Raw genomic sequence first — 18,537 nt, forward strand, 5'->3', positions numbered from 1 at the left:
TTGATCCGCTGCCTCCTGCACACCCCACACTGGGGATCGAGCCCAAAACCCGGGTATGTGCCCTGACCTGGAACTCAACTGTGACTTCCTGGTTCATAGGTCAACGCTCAACCACTGAGCCAGATTGGTCGGGCAGTGGTTCAATTTTAATATGTTAAATTTGAGATGTTTCTTACGATACTCAAGTGGAGATGATGAACAGATGGGCGAATAGTCAAATGTGGAGTTCAAGAGAGGGGCCTGGACTGAAGGTAAAAACTTGGGAGACTTTGGCATATAGAAGTTATTAAAACCTTGAGACAGGATTAAGTCACCAAAGATGTAGAAAAGGGTCAAGGACAGGGCCGTGGGGCACCTAGATTCTTGGAGAGCCACAAGAAGAACCAGTGAAGAAGGAATTAAATTCTCTTCCTTGAAACAATTTATTCTCTTGGCTTCTCTGATACCAGATGCTCCGATTTTCCTCTTACTTTAGTGCCCACTCCTTCTTATTCTTCCTTGCTTCAAGGAGAATGGAATAAGTATCTAATAGATTTGGCAGGATGGAGGTCATTTGTGGCCTTGACAAGAGTGGTTTTGGTAGAGCAATTGGATGAAAGTGTGACGGTGTAAGATCGAGAGAGAATGGGAAGTGTGGACAGACATGCACTGAATGCAAGCAAGTTTGTGATGTATGCAGTAAAAAAAAACACAAACCAAACCAAAACAAAAAACAACAACAACAACAACAACAAACAGGTGGAGTAATATTGGACGGGAATAAAGGGTTAAAGGGGATATACAGGAAGGAGTACACCATATTTTTCTGCTAATGTGAATTATTTATGAAATTGGTATAATTGATGAGGAGATAGGGGATAACTTTAGGAGCAATCATTAAATAGTCAAAAGAGTCCCAAACTTCTGCCCCCTTCGCCAAAGACGACTTCTAATCCTAAGTGAATTTCTCTCTATTCTCCTGGGCTAATAACTGGCACCCACCTTGCAGATATCACCTGGGCCCCTACTTTTTCCCAGGTCCTCTGTTTCTGAACATTATGCCCAGCATTCTCTATGGGTCCAGAGTGACTTGCTTTTTATTTATTTATTTATTTAATTTTAAATGTCTGAAGTAAGAAAACAAGGCTGCCCAGCTCATGGCAGCCCTGACAATACTTGGCCTCTAGCCCTGGCTGAGGAGAAAAGAAACCCCCCCACAGCCCCATGGAAAGTGACTTGCTTTTTAAAGGAACAGAAACAATGTGCTATAGTTTTGTGTGGTCTGCTGCGTATAAAAGGCTGTGATGGTTTAGATAGATTGATTTCACAGAGGAAGGGAGACAGAGATAGAAACATCAATGATGAGAGAGAATCATTGATCGGCTGCCTCCTGCACTCTCCCTACTGGGGATTGAGCCTGCAACCTGGGCATGTGCCCTTGACCAACATTGAACTCGGGACCCTTCAGTCTGCAGGTTGACACTCTACTGAGCCAAACCAGCTAGGGCAGTTCCTTTTAAACTGTAACTCGTAAGACTGAAATACATTGCTTTAATAAATTAAAAGTCAAGAAGAGAAGGAACCATAGTGCCAAGGAAGGGACAGAGGCGCTACATCCATACACAGGAGGGAAAGCAGAGTCCTGGCAGAGAGGCAGGTAGGATAGAAGCTACGACGGTGGAAAGATGAGGCAGTTCTTGTCAAATTGCTCTTATTTTCTCAGTGAAATAAGAAGCAAGGTTTTCAGAGTGAGGAAGAGAAGGGGTGTTGGATGTTTGAAGATAGAAGGTGCAATATAGTCATTTCAGAGTGTGGAAAGTGAATCGACTAGGGAAATGCTAGCAGGGCAGTGTGGAGAGCCCACTTGAGATTTATGATCATAAATTTAGTGACAACTGTTAGCACTGTAGCCATGTTGAGCTGGACAGAATCAGGGTCTGAATCAGGAAGTAGAATCTTCTGGGAAAGGGGGGGAGCGCACAAGAGCCTACAGAGGTAACAACAAGCTATAGTCCCAAGGCAGGTACTTCAGAGCAGCAGGGGAGAGAAGGGAGGGGAGAAATAGCCTTACTGGGGTAATAATTCATCTGCCCTGGATGGACCTGCTCTGTTCTGAATCCACTCTCTCCTACTCAGTAAGCTTCCTTCCCTCCTTTGGCAGCTGGGAGGCCATCGGGGTGAGGGACTCTTTTAGGGCCCTGGGTCAAAAGGAAACCAGGGAACAGTCGGACTTACATACACACACACACACACACACACACACACACACAGGCCATCCAGGGTGAGGAATTCCTCAGGGCCCTGGGTCAGAAGGAAACCAGGGAACAGTCGGACTTACATACACACACACACACAGGCCATCCAGGGTGAGGGATTCCTCAGGGCCCTGGGTCAGAAGGAAACCAGGGAATAGTCGGACACACACACACACACACACACCCTTTCCTGCTACCAAAAGACCAAGGCAGTGTTTTGGATATTTGAAAGTACACTTAAAATGCCCTTGTTTGTTGCTGCTGAAGGACAGGGAGCCAGCCGGTAACCATGGGAGTGGGGCAGAGAGAGGTGGTGAAGAGGTGGATTTTAAATGGGGTGAGCTTCCTACAGGCGGCACCCAGAGCTCAACCCCCGAGGCCTCCTCAGAGTTCTTTGTTCATTCAGCTTACTGAGGGAGGGAGACTGAATTCTTCCCTGCTGGGAAACAAGCTTTGAAAGGGAAAGCCTTTGCCAAGCTCCATAAGGAGAGGGTGTGTCTGTCCCCGGGAGCAGGTTTCCCAGCTCGGCCTGAAAGCCTGGGTCGGCGGGGCGCTCCGGGCACCCTGTTATGAACAGGGACAGCCTGTGACAGCACGTCAGCCAGCTCTGCGGCATCCCGAGTCCCTGGTCCTCACCCACTTACCCATTCTCTCACTACCCCTCCCTGGACAGGTGGCCACTCATGGGGGTGGCCCAGAGCCCCGGCCAAGTCAGCCAGGCAAGGCCCCTCCAGGACAGTGATCTGGTGCCAAGGTGGGCCAGAGGGGAGGGACGCAGTCTCCTCTCCCACGTTTCTGGTCGGGGAGCCCTAAGAGCCTTTCTTTCCAGGACAAAGTAACCCCAAGGGGAGGCATGGCAGGCCGAGGCGCGGGGGCAAGGCAGGGCAAAGCCCGGCCACAGCTCGGGTCCTGGGAAGTCTCATGACTGCAGTGTTTTGCGGCAGGTTTCCCAGCTGCTCCTAGAGGGAGGCAGGGTGGTGGGGGCGAGCAGGAGGGAGGGGAGAGAGGAGGGAAGTAAACAGGAGACCAAAGGCAGAGCCAGTTCCCTGCGTTTCAGAGAACACCAGCCGCCTCCGGTCCCCGGTGGGTGGCTGCATGTGTGGAAATGAAACTGCGAGGGGAAGGGGGAGTGGGAAGAGCAGGCACGCACGTGGAGGCTGCTATCCACCCACTTCTCCTTTCCCCGACCCTCAGGGGTGGGGATGGGGTGGGGGGAGTGGGAGGAAGACGGTTCCCACCTCTAAGGACAGGGAGCCGGTTCAGCTGTCGGTGAATCAGACACTGTCTCAGCAGCTTGTCACCTGAGCTCCAGAGGGGAACAGGGGGCGGTCTTGGCCTTGGGGCTTAGGGGGAAGGGGTAAATGTAAGATTCAGTGCTGCCCAGACTGGTTTGGCTCAGTGTATAGAGCAGCGGCCTGTGGACTGAAAGGTCCTGGGTTCGATTCCGGTCAAGGGCATGTACCTTGGTTGCAGGCACATCCCCAGTGGAGGCCATGCAAGAGGCAGCTGATGGATGATTCTCTCTCATCTATGTTTCTAGCTCTCTATCTCTCTCTTTTCCTCTCTGTAAAAAACCAATAATATATATAGATCCAGTAAGATCCAGTGCTGGCAGTGTGGATCTTGGGTTGTGGGGTGACAGCTGGGGCTGGAAAGAAGGGATTGTCTGTCTTCGAATACCTACACACACCTCCACCCAGTCCCCAGGATACCTGGTGTGTGTTGGGTGGGGGTGGGGGTGGGGGTGAGGACAGGGGTGGGGGTGAGAGCATTAGGGCATGACTTCAGGAGGAAGTGGTAGCAAGGGAGGGGTAAGTGGGTGGGAGTGCACTGCGGCGGGAGAACAATGGGGTGCAGGGCCGGCGGGGACCGCGGGGCAGGCACTGCCCGCCGCCTCTCGGCCCGGCTCGGGGTTACGCGAGGTAACGGTGAGCGGGGAGGAGGGGGAGGCGGCGGGGGCCGCGGGCCGCGGTGTCTGGCGCTCGTTGGACAAAGAGATGATGAAACGTGAGCGCTATATTTACCAAGGGGGTGGGGAGCAGCGAGGGGGGGGGCGGGTAAAAAAGGACAAACTGTTCCACAACAACCACAGGAAACAGCCCATCTGACTCACGGGGAGGGCCGCGCGGGCCGACCCCCTCGCAGTCCCAGCCTGGCGGCCAGACGCGGGGCCGGAGGGTGCGGATGCTCCCGGGACGGCCGTCACCTGGGCACTGGGGCTGAGGGACGGATCGATTTATAGAAATAAAAGCACCTTAGCTGCAAGGGTTGCGAGTGTGTGTGTGTTTGCCTTCTGTGAGGGTGGAGGGGACAGCGCGGAATGGAAGGAATGTCCCCGAAGCCCGGGGCCCCGCCATCGCGGGGGAAATGTGCCCTCCGCGAGCTCGATTCCTGCAAAGTCATCTCCCCGCACCGCCCGGCCGCCCGCCCCGCCCGCGGGCAGCGGCTCCCGCCTCCCCCTCCACCGCCGCCCCAACCTGCTCCCGGCGCCCAGAGTTGGGGGTGCGGGCTATGTTTAGAAGCTGATGTCATCCAGACACCCTACTCTGCAGTGCTCCGGGGGGAGGAGAGATGAGGGGGGGACCCGCAGGGAAGGTCTTCCTCTTCTCGTGGGCGTGGTGGCCCCCGGAAGATGCCTCCCTCCCCGCCCCCACTCCTCCACACACAAACCTCCTCCACACCTCTCTTACCCCAGAGAGTTAAAAAAAAAAAAAAAAATGCAGCCCGCTAGTTATGAAACAGGGTGGCGGGGGCGGTACTCACGCGGAGGATGCAAACCCCGGGGCCTGGATAGGGAGGGCCAGACCAGCTGCCACGCCCCCCCCACCCCCCCATACCCCTCCGCCCCCCACCCCCCTCCGCCTCGCGAGCGCCCGGGCGCCGCGCGGGGACCAACTTCAAGGTTAGCTCACGTGGGCGCGGGCGCCCGGAGCTCCTCGCACGAGTTTGGGGCGGGTTCCTCGTTCCCCCAATCTAGGGCAGTTTGTTCAAACTGCAGGAAAGGGAGCTGGATGTTCCGGGAGGGAAGGGATTTCTGAGAACTGGGCTGTCCTCAGATGAACTCGCCTCCCCGGGCTGCTGCTGCGGTGGCGGCGGCGGCGGCGGGAGACTCGTTAAAAGGGCGATGGCAGGCCGGGCGCGCGTCTCGCCAGTGGCTGAGCGGCCCGCCCGTCTCGGGGGGAGCCTTGCGCCCGCCCCCCTCCTGCCACCTCTCCCCCCACCTCCACCCCCAGCGTGGGTGATTCACCCCGCTCGGCGTGGGGCTTCTCCCAGCGCGGGGGGCTGCGAGCTAAACTTATCCTCCTGCATATGCATGAACCGGTGGCCTTCCTGCTTGGCAGAGGAGAGAGGCCTGCAGCTAGCTGAGGCTGCTAAGTGGGCCGGGAGCGAAGTAGGGCGTCCTGCAAGCTTTCGCACTGGCCGCAGCCCCCCGCCCTCTCCAGCGGCCGGGGAAGCGTTTCCCCAGATAGGGCTTTATACCTGGTTGGGTTTCTAATCCAGGCACTCGGCCATGGTTCCAAACCCAATCCCTGGCTTAAGTCCGCCTCCGCCTCCCCAAACTCACCTTTTTCTAATTCCCCGGTTTACACTCAAATGAACACTTGCTTTCCCCCCACCAAATTGGCTCTGTGAGCCCAGGCGAGGTTGCTGTGTACACGAAGGGCCTGGGTCCAGAAAGAAGGCTGGATCCAACCCAGAGGCAGGTCTGACACGTGATCCTCTACCCCCAGCGAGCCATCTGTTCCCTTTCCTTCCCGCACGGAGGCTGGCTGCTCCGCCCGGCACCGCCGTCCACGCCTCCCGGTAGGAAAGAATGAGAAAAGCCAAGAGTTGGCGGAACTCAGTGCCTCCGGGAGTGCGATTTTAACCTACACCTCCCTGGGCTTTGGATAAGGGATGAGACCTGGCAATGAGTATTTTAAATGAAACTCGGGGGATTCGTTCTACCCTGGCTAGTTGGGGGAAACTGCGATGGACTCAGATGGATTAAAAGTCTCCAGGGGAAGGGCCTGGGAATGGATTGCATTCTGCCTGGAATAACCTACCTCACTTGGGCTTGGGTGGAAAGCTTTATCTAGGAAAAACGAGGGGATTCTCTAGGCCCTGTAGGCCCTTTAGGTCACTTCCCACAAACTAGCCTGGAGAAAGAAAGACCATGAAAAGAAAGGAGAAAGTTAAGGGGTTTGGAACAAATGTATATTTGTGCCTGCTATCCCATCAAATATTGATGTAAAGTATTCTGACCTGCACTACTGCCATAAAGAGCTGTTTGTATAGATGCACAGCAAATGAAGTGGTGTTGAAAGAAACCAAGTCTTGCCCAGTTTTTCCCATAGGGTAGTTTTTTGTTTTGTTTTTTTTTTTGGGGGGGGGGTGAAGGGGACCCCTGGAATATTTGGAGTTTGGAAGGAACTATGGAGATGCATTAATTTAATCCCATCCATGAGTTAACAAATAAGGAGATAGCTCTAAAGAGGCTGCCTAAAGTAACACAGCTCCTCTCAGGCCCAGGAGGCCCTTGTCCTTGAGAACTTGGCTAATAAAGCCACGGTTTAGGAAGAATTTAGAGAGAAAAATACACGTTTACAAACTACAAACACTGTTATAGTCTTTGAATTCTCCTACTCCTCCCAGTTGGTTTGTGTGGATTTGAAATGTTTATTTATAAAGATTAACTTGGGAGGAAAACAGACCTCATATTTATGTGGTGTAATATGTATTATATTGGTAAATTATTCATTGTAGTTAGGAATGATTCATATTAATTTGGGATAATTTATTCTGCCAGAATTTTAATTAGGACAACCACATGCTGGCAAAACAGCATAAATTGGTGTTAATAATAAAACGTATAATATGCATCCCCAAACAGTAAGAAAACCTGTTGGAGAAAATACAAGGGGGAAAAAAATCCCAATGTAGGAATTATTAGCTGTGATGTTAAGAGTGGGAGGGAGAGGTAACCTCACAATGCAGTCCATCCTCCTCACCTGAGAACTGCCTATCATCACGGAAAGATTAACAATGGAGTCCCAGAGGCGTCCTTTGCAACCCCCAGTCCCATCGCCTGTAATCTGTAACCATCACACCTATTCTTACTCCTTTTGCCCACTTCCCCATGTAATCCTTGTCCTTCTACCGAATATAAACAGCTTATGGGGAGTGCAGGGAGACCGAGCAGATGACCTGCTGCTCTCCCTTGTTGCCTGCAATATTAGAAAATAAAACGCTCATATACAATTCAACCCTGTCTCTGCCTAAGTGGCTCAAGTAGTGACAGGCAGCCCAGACCCATTTGTTGTCCGGTTTCATATATTCTCTATATGTTTTTAATTTATGACCCTAATGACGGGTTGCCTTTTTATTTCTGTACTTCCCCATGCCTAGCTCATTGACAGAAACATAAATATCTGGGGGGTGAATGAGAGGAAAAGGAGGAAAAGAAGAGAGTTGTCTATAATTTTCCAATTGTTGAGTTTAAAAAGATACTCTAAGTCCAGTCAAGAGGCGTTATGTTTGCAAATGAGTGTGAGAAATTCACGTGTATGGAATCTCAGTTTTCTTTTCATTACTTGTATCATTCTGAAATGAGTTGGAAGAGCACAAGGTTTATGTTCCATTTGAACAAGATTAAATGAAAATGAATCAAAGAGGACAAGGGAAGGGAAAGTTTATTTGCGATGATTAATTTATTCAAGTTCCTGGATTGCAATCCTCAAGGAAAGAGACAGATTTTCCTTCTTTTCTGGAATATGCCCAGTATTAACTCTAGGGCTGTCTGAAGATGCCCAGAGCAATGCCAGTTGCAGCGATAGTCAGACTGTGGAGAGATCCCTCTGGTATTTGTGCTGGACCTTAAAGAGGCACCAAAGGTGCAATTACTAAGTGATCATATACCCTTGGGAGCAGAATTTGTCCCAGAAAAAGATCATGAAGTAGGCAAACTCTCCTGGGCTTTAGTGAATTTTTTTCCCCTAAAATTAAGGGGATTGGAATCCCAGAAACCTGAGATGACTTCACTTTTACATGCTATGATGTATGTACCTGTCTTACTATGATGGTGATGATATTCTTGGTTGACTAGCACCATGTCTCTATACTTCCTTTTTCCCTGTATCTTCCTCTACGACTTCAAAAGCAAAATCAAAATAAACTGCACTAGCCTTCAGACTGGGACGATTCATTTGAGATCCTCCCTTCAGAGAGCAAGAACCTGGTGTTCCTTTCCCAAACAGCCAGTGGGAGTCATGGTTGGATCTCACTGGATCTGCATCACATAGAAGCACATAGAAGCAGGTACCTCTCACACCCACTTAGGAAAGTGGATGTATTTTTAATCAATTGTGCTGACAGTAAGTCTTCTGCAAGAGACATTAGCCCTAGATTCTTTTCTTAGCTATCAAGATGGAAAACAACCCCATCATTCATTAAGAGGGAGAGGCAAACTGAGTTAATCAGACTCTGAGACCCATACTAATTGTTGATCAAGTAATGCCACAATATTTTCAATAGCTAAGGATCTCTGGCTGGTTACAGTTAAGCATCTGTTTAACATAGTTAATATTTCACCAAACCAAAGAGTTCAGTTATTGTTAAGCTCAAAAGCCAGAAATCAGGAGATCTATGATGGAGTTCTGTCACTATCTACCTGATAAGGTAGACAAGCCACTTCCCTGTGTCCCCAGGCTCCACGTATGTAAGTTGAGGGAAGAAAACATGCCCTAACAGTCATGCAAGGGTCTGGGGAAAGAAAATGAACTAAGAATTGTGTCTTGTTGTTTTTTAAAGTTACATAAACGAGGGATATCGTCTCCATTTATTTGAAGGTGGGTTACAACTTCAACAACAACAACAAAAACTTATTTAGAATAAACTGCTTTGGGGAAGGAAAGGAATTTGGAGGTATCACAAAAGCAATGATGGGGTGTTTCAATGTCAGAATAGCCAAACAATATGAAGAGTGTGCTTTAAAACAGAACTTTGTTAGCTTGGCATTTTTAAGATTTATTAGTCATAGTTTATGTATTGGATGGAGGGACTACTACAAAATTCTTTCTAAAAGTATATTGCATACCAAAACTGAAAAAAAAAAAAAAAGAATTGCTACTTTCTCGTTTGTGTTGATAGACTCACACTGCACTTATTCATCACCCATTCCCTTCCAAACATTTCTCAATTTTGCCACGAACAGCACAAAAATTCAAAGGATGTGTCTAGTTTCCCTTACAGCCCTTCAGCCTTTACAAGCGTGGAGCGCTAGCTTTCGGAACGCCCTTCTGATTGGCTGAGCCCATGTCAGTGACATCAACCAACTTACTTTTCATTGGGAGGCCGGTTGCTGGGACTGTAGCGTTTGCAAGAAGTCACTTAACTGTTTGCGAGCTGGAAAAGCCGCACCAGAAGTTCTCTTTTTGCCAAAAGAAGGGGCGTAACCGACTAGGGGAATCTAGGGGAAACGGGAGGGTCCCACTGCTTCGCGCAAGCTGGGACGGAGCCAGGAGGCCTGGGGCCGGCTACCGGACCTCCAGGCACCCCCCCACCCCACCCCCAAGATGAGTGCCAGCTCCTTTTCAGCCCCCGGAGCTGTTACCCTTTTAAATGCCAGCCTTCGTGGCTGCAGGGGTAGCACGAGGCACCGAAACAGAATGGTCGGATTGGCCGCACGAACTCAGCTCTTAGACGTACCTACCCACCCACCCCCAACCCCCCCAGGCCCTGCTGACTGGCAGGGGGAGAAAGTAAACAGAGTTGAATCACCCTCCCCAACTGGCCAATTGCAGGGGGTTTGGATTGTGACGTGATGGGATTCTGCGAAACAGTTACTGAGCAAGAGAATGCCGACACGGTGCGGAGCGGCCAGAGCAGGGGCTCAGAGACCAGTCGGGGGACCTGGGGAGGGGGAACGTGTGTCTTAGACGTGGCGCTGGGTCCGACCCTCGCCACCCGCGTCGGAGTGATCGGGCGAACGAACGTCCTGGGTCTTGGACTCCAGGGAGAGGCGGAGGAGGAGGGCGTGTACCTCTCCCTTGCAGTTTCCTCTCCCGGCGCCTCGGGGGCGTATTCGCTCGGACAAACTTGCGGCCGCCACGTGTGGCACTTCTCCAAACGAGCCGGCGGCTCGGCGGCGCGGTGGGCGCGCCCGTCGGGGGGGATCGCGCGCGGGCGCAGGAGCAGCCCCAGCGCGGCGGGCGGGCAGCCGGAGGCGGCAGCGGCGGCGGCGGCGCGGCGGAGCTCGCTCGCTCGGGGCCGCGGCGGCTGCGTGCGGAGGCGCTGCCGGTTACGTAAAGATGAGGGGCTGAGGTCGCCCAGGCGCTCCTGCGAGTCGGAAGCGCCCTGCGCCCCCGCCCCCTTGGCCGCCGCGCCGCGATCGTCGTCGTCCGAGGCCGGGCCAGGGCAGGGCGAGCCGAACCTCCTCAGCCACCGCCAAGTTTGACCGCGCCGCCGCCGGGGCCGATCGCTGTCGCCCGCACCATGTCCTCGGCCGCCTACATGGACTTCGTGGCCGCCCAGTGTCTGGTTTCCATCTCGAACCGCGCTGCGGTGCCGGCGGAGCACGGGGGCGCTCCCGCCGCCGCCGCCGCCGCCGCCGCCGAGCGCCTGCGCCTCCCCGAGCGCGAGGTGGTGGCCAAGGAGCACGGCGACCCGGGGGACACCTGGAAGGACTACTGCACCCTGGTCACCATCGCCAAGAGCTTGTTGGACCTGAACAAGTACCGGCCCATCCAGACCCCCTCGGTGTGCAGCGACAGCCTGGAGAGTCCCGATGATGAGGACATGGGATCCGACAGCGACGTGACCACCGAATCTGGGTCGAGTCCTTCCCACAGCCCCGAGGAGGAGAGACAGGATCCTGGCGGCGCGCCCAGCCCGCTCTCCCTCCTCCACGCCGGAGTGGCCGCGAAGGGGAAACACGCCTCCGAAAAGAGGCACAAGTGCCCCTACAGCGGCTGTGGGAAAGTCTATGGGAAATCCTCCCACCTCAAAGCCCATTACAGAGTGCATACAGGTTAGCGAGCGGCGTCCCCCCTCTCCCCTCTCTCTCCCGCCCACCTCCGGGGTGGCTTCCCCTTTGGCCTGGTGGCGTTCCCCGGGGGGGTGAGGGTGGGGGGGCGATCTGGACACCACACTGAGCCTAAAAGGGTGCAAACGTGTTGGAGGAGATGCTGTTGGGCTGTTTTAAATAGTTGAGCAGTCTCCCTAATCGTGCCTAGCCTCGGGGAGCCTTCCCGGGGCGGACCCAGTGCGTGCGGGGTGCTCGCCCCGGCGCCCGGCTTCGCGGGAAGTGGTGCTGCCCCGCCCCCGGGGCTCCCGCACCCTGCGTTGATGGTGGGGGCCACCCTCCTTGAGCAGAGGCTGGCAGGGGTGGGGGTGAGGGTGGAGGTGGAGGTGGAGGTGGAGGTGGGGGCGAGCCAAACGGCGTTACCTTCTATTTGATTCTCTGGTGGTGGTGGTGGGATTGCAGGGAAGTGGCCCAAACCCTGGGACCGAAGCGGCACTCGTTAACGTGGATGGAACCTTTTAGGGGATGACTAAGGGCTCACTGAGCTGTGTGTGTGTGTGCCCGCTACTTTTCAGGGATGGCCAAGGTGGTTTTAGATTTGGCCCTAGAGTCCCCGGAGAGGTTTAAAATGACACTGCTGCTTCGGGGCGGCAGAGGAGTTTGATCGAGTCATGGGTTGGTGGGTTAACTTCGTGACTGGTGAGCTGCTTGAAGGAGGGAGGTTTCAGAGCTGACTTCCTCCCTCTGCCCTCCCCACCCCCTTTTTTCCACAGGACTTAGATTCCCCCTCCACCCCGAACACAGCAGTCAGGGAGGAGGAGGAGGAGGAGGTGTGGTCCTTGCTGGAGGTCATGGCTGGGCAATGGCTGTTGAGACGTTCTGGAGGCCCCAAGGAACGGTCTCTTGGAGGGAGAGCCAAGGGCAGGGCCAGGCGGACGAATGCGGCTACAAAAACATCTTTGCGGGGTGAAAGGAGCTTTGGAGGCGGGGTCAGCCGGTGCTGTCGGGTCTGTGGATCGTGCTGAGGAAGTTGGGGAGCGCTGACACCGGGGCATGCCGCCTCACCCTCTGTAGTGAGGTGGCTTCGCAGCTGCTCTCCTGAGAAGGAAGCCCAGGGCTCGGTCTTCCCAGCGAGCGCCTTTCCCGCCTGTCCTAGGACACCCCTTTTAGGAGGTGGTCATGTTGGTGTTATTTTGGGTCACTTTTGTGTTAAGGCCCCCCCAAAACCTGTGGTTTTTAAAATAATAATTGGTTGACTTTGTTTTTGTTTTGGTTTTGAAAGGAAAGGCTGCTTGTGTGCATCTGTTTCCTTTGGAAAATGGTTCTTGTGGAGGTGGCTGCTGGCACAGGAGTCAAACGGTTCCCTTCGTGGTTAACGCAAAAATCGGGTTCTGTTGGGGGCTGCCATCTAGGCTGCCATAAAACAGCACATTTTAAAGTTCGTGTGTGTGTGTGTGTGTGTGTGTGTGTGTGTATGTGTATGTGTGTGCGCGCGTGTGCGTGTGGCTGTTGACAGACACGTGCTTGGGTTGGGGGATGTGACCTTTCCTGGGCTTGCCAGGGGTGAACGTGGGGTGTATGCACGGAGGGTGTTGCCAACAGCTGTGAGGCGGGCCCGGCTGTGTCAGCCATGTTCCCGGAGTGGGTTGTTCACATGCACACCCACTGCCACCTTGAGCAAAGGCACGTTCTCCTTCAGGGAGCGGCCCGCCGTGCAGCCGGGAGGCCTGCAGGGCTTCTGGGGGAGCTGACCTGAGTCTACCTGACACGGGAGAAAAAAAGACCCCCCAACATTCCGGACCACTGGGCTGGGTGACTTTTCCCAGGCGTTTCTAGAAATGGCTGCTTATGGGTGCGTGCATGCGTGGTGCTCTTTACTTCTCCATACGGCAAGTCAGCTCAGCTGTTTCAGGAGAACCTTTCACACAGTCGGGAGTGGGAAACGAAGTGAAATGTTAGTCCTGTTTTAAATACTACAGTCAGGCTTTTGAAGCTAGCGATATGGCGATGGCAGGTGTCTTGTTTAAGCTCTGGGGCTCTGTAATACCAGGACGTGGTAGAATACAACCTCGGCGTCTAAATATTGTCAGAGGGTACCCATGCTTGGAGAAAGGAAAAGGCTACTTTTAAATAAGAGACCTGTAGGGTTTCCTGCATTCCCAAGTTTCAGGTGTGGCTTGCTGTTTGGTTATCATTGGGGTGGGGTACAGAGCTCACTGATGTTCCTCCTACTGGTACCACTGGCGGATCCGGAAGGTGGATGGGAGATACGGTTGGAATGCCTGCATTCTGTGAAGATTGTAAGAGCTAAAATTCCAGCCACACCCCCTGCTCCCTGTGGCCCGGCCACAGTCCTTTAGGCTGCTAGCTCACTTCCTATAGAGCCGCCTCCTGCTTGCTGCCAATTTCATAGAACCAGGGGCCTAGAAGTTGAGCCATTTAGATAAAATTGCATTTAATTCAGTACAGCTATAGGATCCTAGGAGAAAAGATGCTTCCGAGGCAGGCTGAGCTGCGCTCTGATCTGTCCTGTGGCTTCCCAGTTGTGAGACCTTAAGCAAGTTACCGGATTTCGGAGTTTGCAAGGCCTGCAGCTGAATTTGCTTTGCCTATCTGTTTGCCTTGGCCAGCACCTGGTTTAAGAAACTTAATTAGTTACCAGTATCTAAAAATCAGAGGATCTCAGCACAAATCCAGATTTCTGGCTTCTCTGGAAAAATCGAACGATCTGGCAGTACTGGGCCTGAATTCCTGCTTAGCAACAATTGGCTTGAGCTGATCCCTTTGTGGGGCAGTACCCCTTGTTTTTAATCATTCTCTGTTGGCATTTAAGTTTGCAACCTCTGCTTCATTCGAGCCTCAGTTTCTTATTCTACAAAAACAGAGCAGTATCACTGTACTAAAGGGTTCTTGTGCAAAGATAATATCGATAAAGCACTTAATAGGATTCCACACACAGTAGTCCCTCAAGAAATGCTGGGTCTTCCAGGTTGTGTATAGGGGTCTTCAAAATTAGGAAATAGGATGAAGTTTTTATTTTATTTTTATTTTTTGTTGTTAGCTTACATTTTCCAATACTATGCTCCGTTTGTTTTTCTTCAGCCTCCAGATCTGCTATCTTCTCTTCTCAGGTGATGTACCTCTAAAGGTTAAGCAATAGATCCATGGTTAATCTGGGGAGGGGGGGGGGGGAAGTACAACAAATACACTCCTTTTCCAGACATTTTAGGCACTTTGTAATGTTTCATATGAACAATTAGACACGTTGGAGCACTTTGCCTGAAGACATATCGAGCACATTATCTGAAAGTGCAACCAGTGTTTAGTTGATCCTTTAGTTGGCACCCCACCACAGATTCACACCCGGGTCACTGCCCTCCTTCACACTCTCCCCACCCCATACATGCACTCCCCATCCTCTCAGCACACACCCCAAACCAGCTTCCACAGACATCCGCTCAAACCCACTTACCCCCATACCTACTCCCTGTACCTGTGTTCCTTTAACCCTCCCAAGAGCACTTAGAAAATGTTTACTCCATCTTGGCCGAGTGGCTCAGTTCTTTGGAGTGTCATTCCACACACCAAAGTTGGTGGTTTGATTCCTGGTCAGGGCAAATGCCCAAGTTTTGGGTTTGATCCCTGATTGGGGTGTTTATGGGAGGCAACTGATTCATGTTTCTCTCTCACATCAATATTGCTCTCTCATTCCTCTCTCTCTAAAATAAAAAAAATAAAAAAAACATAAAGAAACCCCATCCAGCCCTGGACAGTGTGTTCAGTGGTTAGTGTGTAGCAGGCACAATGAAAGGCCATAGATTTGATTTCTGGCCAAGGGCAGTACCTGGGTTGCAGGTCAATCCCCAGACTGGTTGGGGCAGCCATCAAGGCCTCTCACATTGATTATTTCACCATCTCTCTCGGTCTCTTTCTTCCTCTCCCTCCCTTCCACTCTTTAAAAATCAATGGGAAAATATCCTCAGGTGAGGATTAACAAAACAACACAAAAACATATCCTCAGGGGAGGATTTTAAGAAAATGTTATCCCATTTCCTGACGTTGTGGTCGCCCTGTATGGAGAATTTACGTCTGTTCGGGGAGTGGGGGGGAGGGGGAGAGTATCTCTGGGGAAAATACAAATTCCAGGTCAAAAGTCATCGGCACTGCGGGATGTGGAGTCTCCCTAGGCTGACATCTCAATGAAAGGAACCTTAGGCCTTATTTCCATGCCAGCTGCAATTCTACTCTCTTTAGTGGGACTTAAGTCATCTGGTCTCTATTGGTGACCACAGGTTAAGCTTGATAACACTGTTTACAGGATCCTGAAAATTGGAAAGCCCCGAACCCCAGCCATCGCACTCCAGTTTTGCAGAAAAAAATTTTTTTAACATTTTTTTTTAAGTAGGGCAGAAGGAAGTTTATGTGCAACAAGGAGAGATGAGCTGTAAACACCCCAACAGTGGCTGCTTCTGCTTCTCCGTAACGCTGTTTGGACATTTCCCTGCGATATTTAGACTAAATATCTGGCTGAAGGGACCTGAGTACCCCCCATCGTGGCAGTTACCTGCCAATATGGGAAATAGATTTCCTGGCCTCTCTAGGAATGTCCAACTCTAACTCCGCTGGGATATTCCCTCCCTGAGACTAAAGTTTTTAGATTTGTTTCTGTATGCCAGGCTTGCTCTATACCTCTTGTACTCTTCTCCCTTAATTACTGCTAAAACCTTTATGGAGTCAATGGTTTGGTTCAGAAGAATCCAGTGCCATCAACGGTGTGAGAAGGACCCACTTAACACTGCCCAGGAGGCAGGGATTCAGGGTCAGGGCAAGGTCTTACGGTGGCCACAGCCCTAGGCTGGGAGCCTGATCTCTGAAGTGGGCTACAGGCAGACTGTGAACTAGCCCCTGCCCAGGCTTGACCACCTTCTCTTCTCATGAGACATTCTCCCTGTCCCATCTCTCTTTTCAGAGGACTTCCTAAAGTGACCTGGAAAGATATTTCATAGCCTGACATACTTCATCCAAGATAGATTTACAACTAAGCCTGGGTGGGGCTTATACAGATAGGTTTTTGTTTGTTTGTTTATACTCACCGGAGGATATTTTTTCAATGATTTTTAGAGAGATTGGAAGGTTGGGGGAGAGAAACATGGATGTGAGAGAGATGCAATAATTGGTTGTTTCCCTCACCTGCCCTGACCAGGGCTGGGGATTGAGCCTGCCACTGAGGTCAGTGGCTAGAATCCGAACCCAGGGCCCTTCAGTCTGTGGCCCGACGCTCTACTCACACTGAGCAAAACTGGCAGGACTACAGATAGTTTTTCTGCCATTTTTTTCTTTTCATTTTCTCTCTTTTGAGGAGACTTTAGACACTTTTCCCCATAATTTTTCTCCCCCCACTTCATGTTAGTATATTGTAGAGCCATCAATATACTGTGCCCCTTTAGAAGGCCACAAACCACTGTCATAGCAGAGACTTTTTCACCTGCCAAAGATCTGATTTTTGGTCCCTTAGGGGCAATAACACCCCCCCACCCCCACACCCACACACACACACACACACACAGTCTCATGTATCCGTGTAGGAAAAAATAAAAATCTACATTCGAGAAGAGAGCAAAGGGCTGCAGTGGCCTCTAGCTGCCCAGGATGATGGTTTCTAAGAACTGCAAGGATGTCCTAAGGCCATGGTCAGCAAACTGCGGCTCACGTGCCACGTGTGGCTCTTTGGCCCCTTGAGTGTGGCTCTTCCACAAAATACCACGGCCTGGGCGAGTCTATTTTGAAGAAGTGGTGTTAGAAGAAGTTTAAGTTTAAAAATTTGGCTTTCCCAAGGAATTTCAGTAGTTCGTACTGTTGCTATCTGGCTCTGTTGTGTTTGCGGACCACTGTCCTAAGGGGATTGCTCTTGGTTTTCCAAGGAGAGGTTAACATTCCTTGATTCCTAGGGAAGATGGCCCAGCCCGCTGTTGGAATTTCACCCAGGGGATGAAGGACTGCTGGGAAGGACAGAGGTGGGAGGGACCGGCTGCTGCTTGGCCTCACTCCCCCTGTCCATCATCTGCCATCAGGCTGCCCGGGGAAGAGAAAGTGGGGTTGCCTAGAAAAGCTTCAGCTGCTGGCAGGATTGCTATTTCACAACAGAAAACACAAGTGGAGTAGAATTGCAGAGAAAAAAAAATAACAACATTGTTTTCCTTGATTTTCCTCTCAAATCTGTGTGTGGGGAGAAGAAAGTGGGAAGGGGTGCAAGTGGGGCCCAGATTGGGGAGGGAGGTACCAGAGTAAATGTTTTTTTTTAGCAGTTTTTCTTTTGTTTGTTTGTTTTTAAGATTTTTTATATATATTTTATTGATTTTTTACAGAGAGGAAGGGAGAGAGACAGACAGCCAGAAACATCGATGAGAGAGAAACATCGACCAGCTGCCTCTTGCACACCCCCCACCGGGGATGTGCCCGCAACCAATGTACATGCCCTTGACCGGAATCAAACCCGGAACCCCTCAGTCCGCAGACCGACGCTCTACCACTGGGCCAAACCGGTTTTGGCTATTTTTTGATCTTTTGACAGTAACATTCCCATTACTTTCAGAGGCAAAGATGCCACCTGAGGGAAATGAATTCTTAAGACTCTGAACATGAGGGTCCGATTTACGTTCCTATCTCAATTTGTTGACTCTTATCCAGGGAACATCTGTGAGAAATTCCCAGCCTGAACTTCCCAGGGAGAGACACATTGTAGGACATACTGGAAAAGTGGCTGGCCATGGTCTTCCTTACGAAGCTCATTGAGGAGCAGAATGGGTGGATGATTTCCCAGTACTTACCTTCAGTAGCCCCTAAAAACAACTTGACATGCCCTGGTGAGAGGAGGCTTTCCCACCCACCCATGTAATTTTGAAAGCCTGGTGATCATTAGCATTCTTGATTTAAAACAACAAAATAAAACACACCACAGCATCATCATTTTAATTAGTCTTGACTTCCAAATTTTCCGGGTTCCTCTAACCCCCCCACCCCCCCCACCCCTTGGCTGTTCTCAGGCTTGGAGAAAAAGCTTGCAGCATTCCAGGCCTTTGCTGCTTGAATCCTCCCCCACATCCGACCCTCCCACCTTTTCCTAATGTCTCTCCAGCAGGCCCGGCTCCCACTGAAGAGCGTAAATTAGTGCCTAGTAATGGTTGGTACAAAGGCACTTTCTGTTTCTATGCAACACACGCAAGAAGGAGGGGCAAAAAGGCAGAGGAAGAAAAACACCCCACAGACAGTTAAAAAAGGAGAAGGGATGGGATCCTGTGCTGT

The 18,537-nt window shown here is 51.5% G+C and overlaps 1 protein-coding gene, 1 non-coding gene and 1 pseudogene across 2 annotated transcripts in view; 1 reads left to right on the top strand and 2 right to left on the bottom strand.

Moving 5' to 3' along the window:
- Positions 1–1,100: 1,100 nt before the first annotated feature.
- Positions 1,101–1,216, bottom strand: LOC118716798. Its single transcript, XR_004987259.1, has one exon. It is a non-coding gene; the product is annotated as a small Cajal body-specific RNA 20 (non-coding RNA).
- A 1,123-nt stretch (positions 1,217–2,339) lies between these two features.
- Positions 2,340–7,243, bottom strand: LOC118716717 (annotated as a pseudogene).
- Positions 7,244–10,697: 3,454 nt separating this feature from the next.
- KLF9 (Kruppel like factor 9) overlaps positions 10,698–18,537 on the top strand; it is a 30,233-nt gene continuing 22,393 nt past the window's right edge. The window contains exon 1 of the mRNA XM_036433839.2: positions 10,698–11,241. Coding sequence (XP_036289732.1) covers positions 10,707–11,241 — 535 coding nt within the window. The 5' untranslated portion in view covers positions 10,698–10,706. The remainder of the gene's footprint in view (positions 11,242–18,537) is intronic.

The sequence above is a fragment of the Pipistrellus kuhlii genome, unplaced genomic scaffold, assembly GCF_014108245.1.
Source record: "Pipistrellus kuhlii isolate mPipKuh1 unplaced genomic scaffold, mPipKuh1.p scaffold_m20_p_12, whole genome shotgun sequence".
In the NCBI taxonomy this organism is placed as follows: domain Eukaryota; kingdom Metazoa; phylum Chordata; class Mammalia; order Chiroptera; family Vespertilionidae; genus Pipistrellus; species Pipistrellus kuhlii.